The sequence below is a fragment of the Etheostoma spectabile genome, chromosome 10 (genome assembly GCF_008692095.1).
Source record: "Etheostoma spectabile isolate EspeVRDwgs_2016 chromosome 10, UIUC_Espe_1.0, whole genome shotgun sequence".
In the NCBI taxonomy this organism is placed as follows: Eukaryota; Metazoa; Chordata; class Actinopteri; order Perciformes; family Percidae; genus Etheostoma; species Etheostoma spectabile.
The window spans coordinates 6464255-6477227 of record NC_045742.1 but is presented as its reverse complement, the minus strand read 5'-3'; the positions used below and the strand labels follow the sequence as shown (position 1 = coordinate 6477227).

General features: G+C 40.0%; 1 protein-coding gene across 3 annotated transcripts in view; it reads right to left on the bottom strand.

Annotated features, from left to right (window-relative positions):
• The window catches only part of fgf24 (fibroblast growth factor 24), a 14393-nt gene extending 8894 nt beyond the window's left edge, over positions 1 to 5499 (bottom strand). The window contains exons 1-2 of one of the 3 annotated variants that reach the window (XM_032527400.1): positions 4627 to 5499; positions 4414 to 4450 (exon numbers count right to left, since the gene is read on the bottom strand). In XM_032527400.1, the coding sequence (XP_032383291.1) occupies positions 4414 to 4450; positions 4627 to 4658 (69 nt within the window). In that variant the 5' untranslated portion in view covers positions 4659 to 5499. Of the gene's footprint in view, positions 689 to 4413; positions 4451 to 4626 lie in introns of those variants that run through there. The other 2 variants (XM_032527398.1, XM_032527401.1) reach the window with 2 other exon arrangements.
• Positions 5500 to 12973: the final 7474 nt, after the last annotated feature.

Sequence of the window (12973 nt, the reverse complement as noted above, 5' to 3'; positions counted from 1 at the left end):
AGCAGTATACTATGTGCCCCTGGCGATATTGAGAAACCTGTACTCCATTTCCACAAGCAAGCCACTAGCAATTATACACCTGAAGCATCCAGACCTGTTGCACTATCATCAAACAAATATCTGCCTGCAGGCAAAGTAGGGTCCATAAATTAGGAAATGCAGCAGGCGGAAGACAAGATGGCAAGAGGCACCTCAAACCACAAAAACACTCATGTAGGAAGACTTTCTGATCAAACTGTCCAATTCTATGTTTCAGAATTCACTATCCGGCTGTTTCCAAGTCATCTTAGAACTAACATAAAGAGAGAGGAAATCAGAGACTTTGACAGCATGGCAGAAAAGGAACTGTCACCCAACATGTGGAAGAGCAAGAGGAAACGTATACTTTCAGAATCCCTGGAATCTCACTTCACGCCAAGATCCCATTTCCCCAGCTGCATGGTGTGGTAATTGCACGGTAATGGCTTTTTATGTGGCTGTTCTCAGGTGGCTAATTATATACACATTACATACCCTGAATCCGTGTCATTCTAACTTCAGTAAATTAATGACAAGAAGCAAACATGATCGGAAATTGTGGCCTCAGAAGAACAAATCTTAAACTCAGAGAGGAAAAATTAAAATCTTCTGAAAGTTGGAGAGCAAATCTCATTGAGACGTTAAACATAGAACAGTTTGTGATCCCAATTCACTGCCTACTCCTTTAGAGAATAATGTCGCGAAAATGGGTTATTCAGGTTGGACCTATACGCCAAACTCCAGAAGGTGACCTATCAGAAACTAAAACTGATGGTCAATACAAGGAATTGGCCCTAAAATGCCCAATAGATTTTAAGATACATAATAAGGTAGCATCTCTGGGCCACATTTGGACTTTGGGCTATTGAAATAGAAAGTACTTGTTGGCTCATTATGACATATTCAGTCCAGAAATGTAGACCTCAGAGGATCCAGCCCCTGAACTGGGACACGGCTTCTGTATCTTGACATTTAGGAAACACGCCCATAATGTTACTTTTGGCATCAGGCAGTGTTTCGAAAACGGGAGGCTGGATATCAAAATGCATTACCTAGTGATGTAACAAAGTTGTGGTAATAATGTTGACTTCAAGTCATCAAACCACATGAATTACATGCAATGTCGGAGCCAGTATTGCTTGGGAGTAGCAGATTATGCATTTCTCTGATGGATAAATAGCTGTGACTCAATTGACTAATTTTTAAACCGCTTAGGTTCCAGTCCAGCCTCGTTTTCTCAAGAGAGGTGATATTTACTCCAAGTAAGTATTCCAACATGCAACACAGCCTGCATAAAACAGTTGCTTGGCCATGGCAACCATGCAATACATTGTCCTCTAATAAATGTTTTAATTCAGTCAACACAACATTAGAAAAATGAATAAGGACCATTTATTTCTGGAGCCCTAAAAATGAAACCCTATCCTATATAGGCAACCAATTCCTTAATTAAATCAACCAAGTACCCACAAGATTTATAATTTACAGCATGAAAAGCCAATGCAACCTATTCAATTCCAAACATGGCTTTGTCATTTTTAACACACCTGTGTGAGACGCTTTGTACAATACATGTCTGTGTTACGTTCAATAAACACATACGACAAAATGGGTACTAGTACTGTAAATCAAAACGTAAGGAAAGTCAAATATAAGCTATGTTAGGAGATTGGAGACCAAGTAGCTACAACAATGGAGCCAATAACTTGCAGAAGCTTTCATATTTGATGCTCTTAGTATTTGGTGTCTAGTGGGTGGTCACAAGGGAAACTCTGGAAAATTATTAATGTGAGGTCTGAGCATTAGCAGAAGCAGGAACAATGGCTGGACAAACAAAGACAAAAGTGGCACCTTCTCCTCCAAGGAAAAAGGCCGCTCAAATTAAATAACAAGTAATCTCTGCACTTCACAAGTTACAAAGTTTGGAAGCAAAAATATTACTAAAAAAATAAAGAAGCTGGATTCCCATGAACTACATGCTGGTTTAAAATTAAACATTCATGCTGCAGCAAAGTGTACATCCAGAACTACACACAAATGTGTTGAAAATGATGCATCCATTTCGAAAGCTAAACATCAGCAGCGTCTGTTGTCAACTTTCTCTCAAAATTAACCTCAATGCTGACGAGGTAGAAAATGAAGAAAAAAAACGAACAGACAACAAAATGTGGCTTAACTGGGCTGCTAAGGGATTTATCCCAAATCTTCCCCATCTCTAAACAAACATACAGGTGTGTTTGGTAGATAGTTGCATTTTGCGTCAGGGGAAGGGCAAGCCTAAGCACATGGCTGAGGTGAACACCAGCGATTTTTTTTTTTATCATGCTGTCTCCTTTCTTCAAAGACACAGAATGAAAACGGATATGGTTGAAACTTCAAAAGTCTGGCACTCATCTTCACCCAGGAAGCTTAGTTGTCGCATCCATCTAAGATACACCTTGCTATCTGCTTGACACACACAGACAGGGTCTCACACACACAAACGGGGGAAAGACACACTCTCACATGTTGGCAGTGCATTCAAAGTTGTGGTTGCTTCTGTTGTCTTTCCTCATGAAATCACAACCACATCATGACAAGTAAGAGTCATTAGCTGCATGCAAGAGTGCTGAGAAGAAGAATGGGCCAACAACATGGTGAGTCAATGTTAAAGGAGGACATTAAAGGGCTATTCCTGTATATTTTTTTGTTTGATCATTATCCTGAAAGCACTCCAAGAGCCACGATGCATTCCCTTTATTTGCCTTTACCTTATCTGACTTTTTCCTAAACTAAAGGAAACATCATTAAAACAACAAAAAAACATAAAACATAATTCCTCAAGGCACCTCATACGTCTGTTGAGACATTCTGCATGAAGTTCATCCTCTCTTACATGTGAGGAGTGGTCAGTCGACACCATAGCTTTGTTTGTGCCAGCTCTGTTGGAATAATCAGAGCACATAGACTTACGTAACATTGCAGTTTCTAGTTTTGGGAGTTTCAGGGTTTTATATTTTCTCTCTGAGAATATCCATTAAAAAAAACCTGAATCAGAAAATTTACTTTAAGAGTTTGACCTGCTATTTTTGAGTATACCTGAGAGCTATACTGGCCCCCCGGCCAGGACAAGGTGTTCCTAGCAGCACTAAATTAAAAAAAACAAGAGACTTGTGTAACCAATAAAATGTATTTTATATAGTTTACAAACAAACTTTGCCTCCAGCAGGGTTTTATTTGTGCCAAAAGGTCAAATGTTGACTCTCCATCTTGGTATGATTCCGTTTCCTATGACTTCAATATAAATAGATTTTGTAATCTGTTAAAGATACAATTACAGATAAAATGTTGCCAATTTACGTGGGAGTCAATGCATTCCAAAAATGGATGAGAGATAACAACCTAACCTGTTCTTTTTTTCTTCTTAAAAAAAATCATTCAATTCTGTTTTAATATTTAAGATCATAGTACTGAGATTAATTTAAAACAACAGCACGTGGATAATTAGGATCAAAAACGTCATAGCAATAAAGTGATCAGATAGCTTTACGAGTGGAGGAGCGTGCACTCCGCATCTTATCTGAATCACGGCGCGCAATTAGGTGAGTGGATGCCTGCAAATCATTACTGTTCAAAGTGAGACGGGACTAATAAAAAAACTGAGGCAACAAGCGCCAAACGAGCCCATCTGTTCAAAGAACAACTTTTAACCCCAGGGATCAAAAATATTTATTACACAATTCTGTTGTAAAAGACTGAAACTGCTACTTGAGCCCCAGATTAAAAACAAGTGGTTTTAATTATTATTATTATTATTATTATTACAGATTGATACTGATTTGAGACTAGATTTGTCCGGGGACAGAGCAGCTGATAAGCATCAGATAAGAGTTTCCCCAAATGCAGATTTCCCTATGACATTTCTTTACCACTACAGGGGGTTACAGTCTTTTGCGTTAGTGATTTTATTGGCACTATATAGCGAGAATTGGCAATGTATCTCGCGATGGTGCTGCTATAGTAAGAATGCAAATGACTTTACAGTGCGCCATACTGAGTTTGGTTACGTTTTCATACATTCATGATACTTGTATCATTGTGTATCACTAAAATATAGTTAGTATCTCATGTCTCTTCAGTTAGTTTATTAATCCTCTCCTTTTTTGCAATATCCTTTTTGATTCTAGAACTCATTTTATGCATAGCAAATGCTTTCCTTTTAAATGTACACGCCGTTTTTTCTCTCTCTTCAGGACCCTAATTGATATTAATGAATAGTAATTTAATATACGCTGGAAAATCCTGCGTTTGTAGAATGCAAATTTAAAATAATCATCAGCATTATTCACATTAAAAAAGATGCACAGTGACATGCATACACACAACAAAAAGAGTTGAACGAGGGAGGAAACATACCTGTAGCTGGAAATAGAGTACCAGAAAATGTAAACACCTATGTGGAGAGAGAGAAGGGAGGAGGGGAGTGAATCACACAGGCAATTACATGAAGAATAAACGCAGCCTAACCTGGATGAAAGCAATGCGCAAATATGAAGCTTTTAGCGACTTCTATTGGTAAGAATGCATGACCATCTGTAGAAAATACAAACGGAGATGTGAAACACTTACAGGTATATGAACCTCGAAGGCAGCACAGACATCTTGACTTGCAGAAATACACCTGCTTCCACAGATTTAGAGCCCCAGGAAAGGTTGGCGAAATCGCCACCCTCTCTATTGCGTTCGCTTCCCTGTAGGGTACGTCCTTTACGCACACAACTCCGGGGGTAAGTAGGAGACTGAATCCCAATGTAAGGATAGATCACTAGAGAGCAGCGACAGAGTCACGGAGTGCAACATTAGGTGTTTCCTTGTTGGGGGGTGGGGGGTGGGGGGGATTATCCAGAAGATTATTTTTTTAACTCAGTCTCCTCCGCTCCCCGAAATCCCACAACGTCTCCCTAAATCGGTGCCAAGAGTGGAACGGCTTCACAATTGAACCGCTCCAAAAATCCCTTCGCTCAAAAAATATCCTTTGAGTTTTGCACACCTAAAGCCAAGTTTCCGCACAATCCCAATCCTGTTGCTCCAGAGATCACAGGCTCCTCAACTCCGTCCGTACCTGCGGGGGGTTTCTACACCTTGCATGGGTCATTTTATTCTACCAAGTGCTGCGGTGGAAAATCGAAAAGGTGAATAATAAAACGCCCGTACACCAAAAAAGAACACGCTAAAAGTGAGCAAACAAACGTATCCGAATATACAAAAAGTTACGTTTAAAAAAAAAAATAGAAATCGCGGCGGCAGCGGGTCCCTGGAGAGGTTTGGGGTCTGATGATGGCGCAGCAGTGCCTGTCAGTGGTGTTTGTGCGTCTGCGGCTGGAGATTTGGGCACAGAGAGGCTTTTTTTGTTGTTGGTGGGTGGAAACATGTCAGCGGTTTGCACCTGATAGGGTAATCTTGGAGAGACCATCAGCTTGGAGAGGGTTTTTTTCCCTCTCGGTGGGCAAAGCGCTGCGCACAGGAAGACAAGAAGTAATTAAGTTTTTTTTCAATTTCTTTTTCAATTTCTTTTATTAATACACGACTTTGTCCCTAGTGAGTAGGTTTAGGAAATCATTTAATTGGCACTTGGATATGGACAAAGATATCATGATTTAAAAGAGCTACTGTACGTTTAATTACAAGCATAGGATAATATGAACTTTTGTGCTTATTTATGAATTTTATTTGACCAAGTTTTCATTTAGGTAATTTTAACTTTCACGTCAAACCACAGTTTCATTTTGTATTACGTGAAGGCCTATGCAATAATAACGCATTATTGTCATTATAACATTGTTACGGTCAGTGAAAAATAAAGAGATTCCCTTTGTGCGACAGAAACTGCTTCTCTTTCGGTTATTCGAGCTTTGTAACCTGCTGCTGGTTTGTGGATTGGCCTCGGCTCTTCCAGACAGCATTCAAATGCAGGTTGTTGTCGACCTCGATTTTTTTTCAATAATGTGCTATAACTTATCCCGAATTTAAATGAAAGAGAGGTGTGAATGTGTTTACGAGCTGGCAGCAGTAAAGTGAGCCCACATTCCCTGCTGCCATTAAAAAAAACCAAAAAAAAAACCTTTGTGGTTCGCCTTTATTGTCTCATTAAAACGGGATCCTCGGCATTCCTGCCCCATTGATATTCAAAATGAATCTAAATGATTACATACAAAACTTCCCATGTTGGGGATTTCAAAGGGCCTCCTGTTGGGAGTTCAGTGGGGAATGAAAATGAGTGTTTAACTCCAGCTGCTGATTGGAAAACAGACTGCAAAATAAACATAAATCAGTTATTTATCAGGAAAAATATTAATTGATGGCATTTGTTTAAAAGACTATCTAAGTGTTTGTGATTTATAATGAGGTGTTAAATTATTTGTGTTGTGTGCAAGTACAAATGTGGATAAAGTGGCTGTATGTGGGTTTAGCCTGTGATTCATGGCTGTCTAAGCTTGATCCTGTCAACCACAGTGCTCTTTATTAATCCCTGTAACACAACTCATGTATAATGTCATTTAAAGCATGACTAATTTAGTCTTGTCTGCCTAGGGGAGGGAAATCACAGCACAAATGGGCAAATAGTAATTATAGAGGAAGATAATTTGATGATCTCTTCACAAATACAAGGCGTTAGTTGTGTTTGATCAAATAAGGCTTACATTAGCTGCTGCTCACCCCCGATGAAGATTTCTCTGAATGTTCAAAATAAAAGCACCTGACAACTGATTTAAAGAAGGCAGGATGATAAACAGCAATTACCACACTGACTGTGATAGAGCCAGCATTGTGGAGTCACTCATCACCTCTTAAGCACATGTTTGTGACAAACTTCTCGGAGCATGACTGTAAGTCCACAACTGAGGGAAGAGAGTGCAGCAGCAGGCTTGATGTGGCCACCTGTGAGTAACGAGTAGAAGAAAAAGTATCTTTGCATGGGGAAAAAACGGAAGATCCTAGGACGTTTATTGCTTATAAGTCTTAAGAGTATGTGGAAAATAAGTAATGGCTACAAGCCACGTGTTAGATGGTTCAGCCATGCACTCATCTGGACAACCAGTCATGTTCACAGCTCGCCTATCAGGAGTCAGATGTATTCTAGAAATGTAAACTAACATGTGGCACCAAAGGAAGCAGAGTGGACAAGCAAAACATTTTTCTGCCCTACCTACACATAATCTGACAAATTGACAAAAAGGGACCCAGAGACAACAACTTGTGCAATTGTTGCATGTGGAGAACAAAGTGATATGAGGACTAATTCTTAATTCTAAGTAAACTAGGTTTCAAGACTTTTTTACTTATACAATTGTTTTAACTATACAATATACAAGTAGTTCCAGTTATTGATTGTGAATTATCCAGACTAAATAAGACTCTGTTTGGGCTTTTGAATTAAAAAAAAGGTTATCTGTCAATGCTTTAAGCACCACAAATGTAAATTCCATTCACCGTGGCGCAACTGTAATGGTGTGGTAGCTAAAATCAAAACTATCTAAGATGCTGTTTTCAATTCGGGGGAACTGACCCTTTAAAAGAATAGACTGCAGATGTGGATTTAAAACCACATTTTCACACCATCAGTCAAAAGAGTTGGTGCTTCCGCCAAATTGCCCGCTGACACTATATGAAAAAGTAAAAAAATTAAATAAAATAAAAACGGTAACAATCAATCAAATGCAGTATGCTGCTGGTCGAGCATAACAAGAGTTGAGCTTTATGAATGGGGAGAGCTGTTTCACAGTCCAGTTTCAGAGGCTTGGAGGAGGGAGGGTGGGGGGGGGGGCACTCAAGAATTGGGATAAGGTTACCCACAGAGATTAGCTGACAAGAGTGAGGGAGTGAGAAAAAACAAGCAAGCAAGTTAAAGGTCTTAGTTTACCTGGCTTGATGTGCTTGGCAGCCAATGAAAGTGCTTTCAAACCACAGATTCAAATGGGGCCTGAAATGAGACACTGCAGCCACATTTGCCAATTCTATTTCCATTTTGATGAAAACAAATTGAACTTTTAAGTCAAGAGGTGCAAAGTGGCGAATGATGTTATTTTGACGACTTAGATTCCTTTCAAGTCTTTGAATTTGAACCTTGCTGTGTCCTCGTGCAGCTATGCGTGTCTGTCCGCAGCGACGGGACTGTGGGAACGTCACAGAGGATATCTCATTGAAGCTAAAAGAGGATGCATCCGAAGGCGGGCGAGCGCTCAGCGGTTCAAAGGGCCCTAGCAGGCATTTAGGGCTTGACAAAAGAACTTGGCAGATCAGTAAGTGAAGCCCAATGTACTACATTAGTGTCAGGACCCCCTCCGCGTCCCTCCCACTTTGCACTTTCATCTCTGACACGGACGTATTGACTTAAAGGAAAGGGTCGCCAAGAAGGGGTGGGTAGTTGGGGTGTGTGTTTGGGGGAGAGGGTGTATGTGCCCTATTCAATTCTCAAGGTGAGACGATTGAAGCAGAGTTGTGACCACTGACTCATATAAGCCACCCAGAAGCCTTTTTTCTAACTAGAAGTCACAGGCCGACAAGCGTGTGAGACCTGAACAGGACGGCCTTCTTCCTCTCATCTCACTGAAATCAGCCTCACCCCATTAGTATATGCTGACCCCGCCACCGCCTCTCCAAACACACACTCACATCCCTTTTCACACTGTGGGCCATGCCCTTCTGCAGGCTACTGAAGTCCAACGGCTAACATGGGTTTGGGTCGTAACGGGGTCGCGACACCTTGACATTGTGGTGGGTGACAGAGAGAGGAGCCAGAGGAGGGAGGGTGCAGCTACAGCCTGCTACCTCGGAGACCTTTCAAGTATTACCTGAAGGAGAGGGTGGAGATAAAAAGCGGGAAGGGTTTTAGTAATTTGTCCCCCGTCACACGTTGTTTGCATGGAGTCATTAAGGGCCATTTAGGTATTGCCTTGAAGGATAGAGGCCAGAGAATTTGGGTGCGGGCGCTCTTTGGGGGAGAGGCCGTGGGAGTGAAGGGTGAAAATTAAAGCGCTGCTCTTTAACAAATCATCTTAAATATGCAGAACATATTAATGTTTTCATTGACTTCAGTCCTCTGTTTGACATTAATGATGATTTGCTCTATCTCATCCAGCAGGGAGTCTAGAGTTGTTGCTCTCTTGGTGCTAGTTGCTAACATGTGAAATAACTTTATGTGACTACATGCATTTTAAAAGACCTTACTAAACTATTCTTCCTTGGATGAATTCTTTGGCCGTTGCTCAATACAAAGAAACTGCCAAAATGTGTCACAGTGCTACAATTGAATAAAAGTCAGCCAACAGACCCCATGTGTTCTAAGGTTTTGGCCCATGGGTGACAGATAAATGTCAAGTCCCTTGGACGAGCAGAGGCAATCAAAAAGTCTTGTTACTCAGACTTTTGCAGTACAATATGAGTGCCGTAATGACATAATAAGCCTTCATAACTGGGTGGACTGGTGGTGAAAGTTTGGCAAGTAAAATGATGTAAGTGTTCTTTGTCAGCTATTTAAAATTATTTTCCTCCCTAAATTCAACAGCCGCATAATTGTTTTCTTGGATTGCCATAATTACCAAATTAAGGGTCTGGTTGTTTGTCATGTGGCATACAATTGCTAAAATACTCACAAACTGGCTATAAGGTTTGACTCATTCACACAAAAGTGTGTGATTATTTGACAATTATTAAAAACACCTTGGCTGCCCCGCTGTGTTTTAATGCATCTGCCGCCCTTGATGAATGACAGTTTATAGATCTCATTAATTTCACAAAGGTCAAAAGTAAATTAAAAATCATCTTATAAACAGCTTTGAAAAGGTGACGCTTTACAATCAAAAGGATGTTGAAGCCCACCAAGAGTGTGACCCGGACTCAACCACATAATTTGATGAGGACTTTGATTTTAAGTCCTTACCTTCATGTTAAGGGTGAGAAGTACTAAGTGAGTGTTCAAAGCCGAAACCTGTCAGGCTAACGTTTATCTGATTACTGTGCTGTCTGAAAAGCACTTCCTCAGGTGCAACTGGTCTTTTGTGCGCTTGTTGTGGCAACACACAAGATTGGTCTCATCTTGTGTAACTATCCAATTCAGGAACTTTTTATTGATAACAGTATAATTTTGAAAATTGTGAGATACCGGCATTGTTTTAAAAAAGAATAAATCATTGTATCTATTCATTCATTATTGAATACATTCTTTGGGAAAAGACCCCATCATTATCCCTTTTTGTTAAAGTCAAAACTTGCTTTGTATTAAAAAATATATTTTTATTTATTTTTATTCCACCCACATTTTAGGCTAAAGTGTGTTTTTAATGTTAGATTCAGCAACTTTGCACATAGGTGGCCCAAAATTGGCAACATGAGGCAATTATTTTTTTTTAAATGACAAAGGGAAATTACAGTTTTCTTAGAAAGTTTCGACATGGCTCCTAATGAATCACTTCCTGTTTGCCGAAAAGCGTCCAAACCTGAGAACAGAGCCTCATTATTTGACATGTTGGCTAACATGTTGATTTATTGTTGCTTTAATAATAATATACTGTACATTTTAAATGAAAATAAGGACCTAGGTTTCTGTTGTGCGGCATCTGGAAAGAGTGACAACCCCAATCCAGAGGAAAACAAGAAGTCCGTCAGTCCCCTTTAAAACTCCTGATGCTCTCCCTTACAATTAAAGTTCAACAATAAGTCGCACTGGAGTGCAGCTGCTGCCCACAACTCCTCTTTTCCTAGTCACGGAAGGTCCCACAGCAGTTGGCGTTCGAGTCCCTCCTTGAGCTGTCTCTGCTCTGCTAAGCTAGCCTGAACCTGCAGTTCCACTCATCCTAATCGCTGAGCCCAATCCATTCCCCTGTCTAGCACCTCTTCAGAGGCCGCTCGCCCCTTTGTTCTGACAATACACAAACGACCATTCAAATGGAAGGACTCTGTAATCAGTGAAATACTAGCCTCTGGGCTTTGTAGAACAGAAAATAGGGAGGGAAAGAGAGAGCAACACAGAAAGAGGAGAGAAAGAGAGAGAGAGAAAGAGAGAGAGAGAGAGAGAAAATCCATCCATGACCAATCAACTCTAACTACCTGTCTGGCTTTTTAGCTGCAGATGTTATTTGTAAAAGAGGAAGGGGGGAGGGGGGGGGGGGTGCCCGTTCCAGATGTAAGATGTACAAAGGGAAGGCAGGCTGGTACCTCCACCCACCGAGAAAAAGGCTGGACCCTTCCACACCCATCCAGCTTTTGATATGGCTGATGTTGTTTTTGCTCTTGCCTACGCCATTTCCTTCAAAGAAATATGTGATGCATTGCGTCACCTTACACTAAATTTAGACAGTAGGAAAGATAAAATAAAATATGATTGACAGTCTCACCGTCAAATCATGCTGAGATCTTACCGGATCATTTGGTGCTGAACTCCATCTTGGAATGCTTCTGGATTATTTATGCGGGCAAACAAGAATATAAATATTGATAAAAAAAATGGTTTTATAGTGGGTATAATCCATCTATGGAAAATACAAGGCACATTAGAAAGGATTTCCAAGACATTTAGGGTGATGTCTTTTAATGTATGAACCTTGAAACATTGCTTCCTATTTTGATCAGAGGTCTTAAGAGGGCATTCACAAAGTTTGCTGTTTATTGTGTGAGTGCTCTGCTTTATGCCTTGAGCTGCTGCTCTCATCCAGATCTACTTAATTTAAGTGCAACAGTAGGACCAGCTTTAAGTAATGCATTACGATGCAGTTGATGGAAAAAGAAGCTACATATTGCGTCTTACAGCATCTTGAGTGCATGAATATGTTTAAGTGCAAGGTGACTGCGGCACTGAACCAGGATGGGTCGGTTAACTCTGTTGTGTTTGTGTATTTGGTTCATTTAGTTTCACCCTGCACCACAATAAACAAGCCAGGGCCTGTACACAAAACTCAAATGGGTCACTTATAGGTGGTTTGGAAACCTGTGAGGTAATAGGGCGCTGTCATCTGCAAGGTAACAGATTTTTGTTTTATTCGCCTTTCGTTTTCAAATCAAAATTTCTAAAAATCAATTTACTTTGATATTGAGAATATGGTGATCATTTAAGAATATCCCTGTTATCACTTTCCAAAAAAGAACTGAACATGATTAATATTGTTTCTGTTAATCAAAGCCTCGGCCCTGACAGTGTGAATGCTTTAAACTGTCAAAGAGCAAGAAAGTAAATGGTAACAAATACTGTACATGAACACTTAGCTAGGTTTATAATGATTATTTATATTATTAATTATGATATGTAGACAAGATATCTGAAAGTGAGCTAGCTAGACTACCTGGTGCAAGGCTCCAGGACGTTTCTGTATTGTGTTGGCAATTTGTGTCTCTGCATCATAATTGGTAGAATTAATATTTAGAAAATAAAAAGGAGTAGCCAAGCTAAAATAAAATCAGTTAAACCAGTAAATCAGGTCAAAGCCTAGTGTAGCGTTAGTAGGTCAAGAAAGCCATTAGCTCGAACCAAATTAAGTGAGGGATGTTTTGCATTGCCAGCTGTAAGTCATCCCTCCTCTGTACTCCTCTTGTGAAATCCATTTTTAAATGTGAATCATAATTGTCTATAGCACTGCAGCATGCCTACCTGTGCAGAGGAGGAACACATGATTGAGTTAATGTGTGTGCTGGATTTTCAAGGTTAAGAGAGGCACTTTGAGTGTGGCAGTATTCTTTTCCTGCATGTTATTCTTTGCAAGTAATGGCAATTGTATGTGATGTATAATGTTATGTTTTGTATGAAATTTTACTCTTACATGTCTGAAATAAAGGAACTGATTGCAGTCACAAAAATCTGTTTTATTCTTTTTTGTTTCATCTGTTAATGCACTTTGTCATGATTCTTTGTATCCTTAACACATTTCACTTGACTTGATGTCTGTGTATGCACTGACAGAGCGAGAAAAAACAACCCATCATTGTA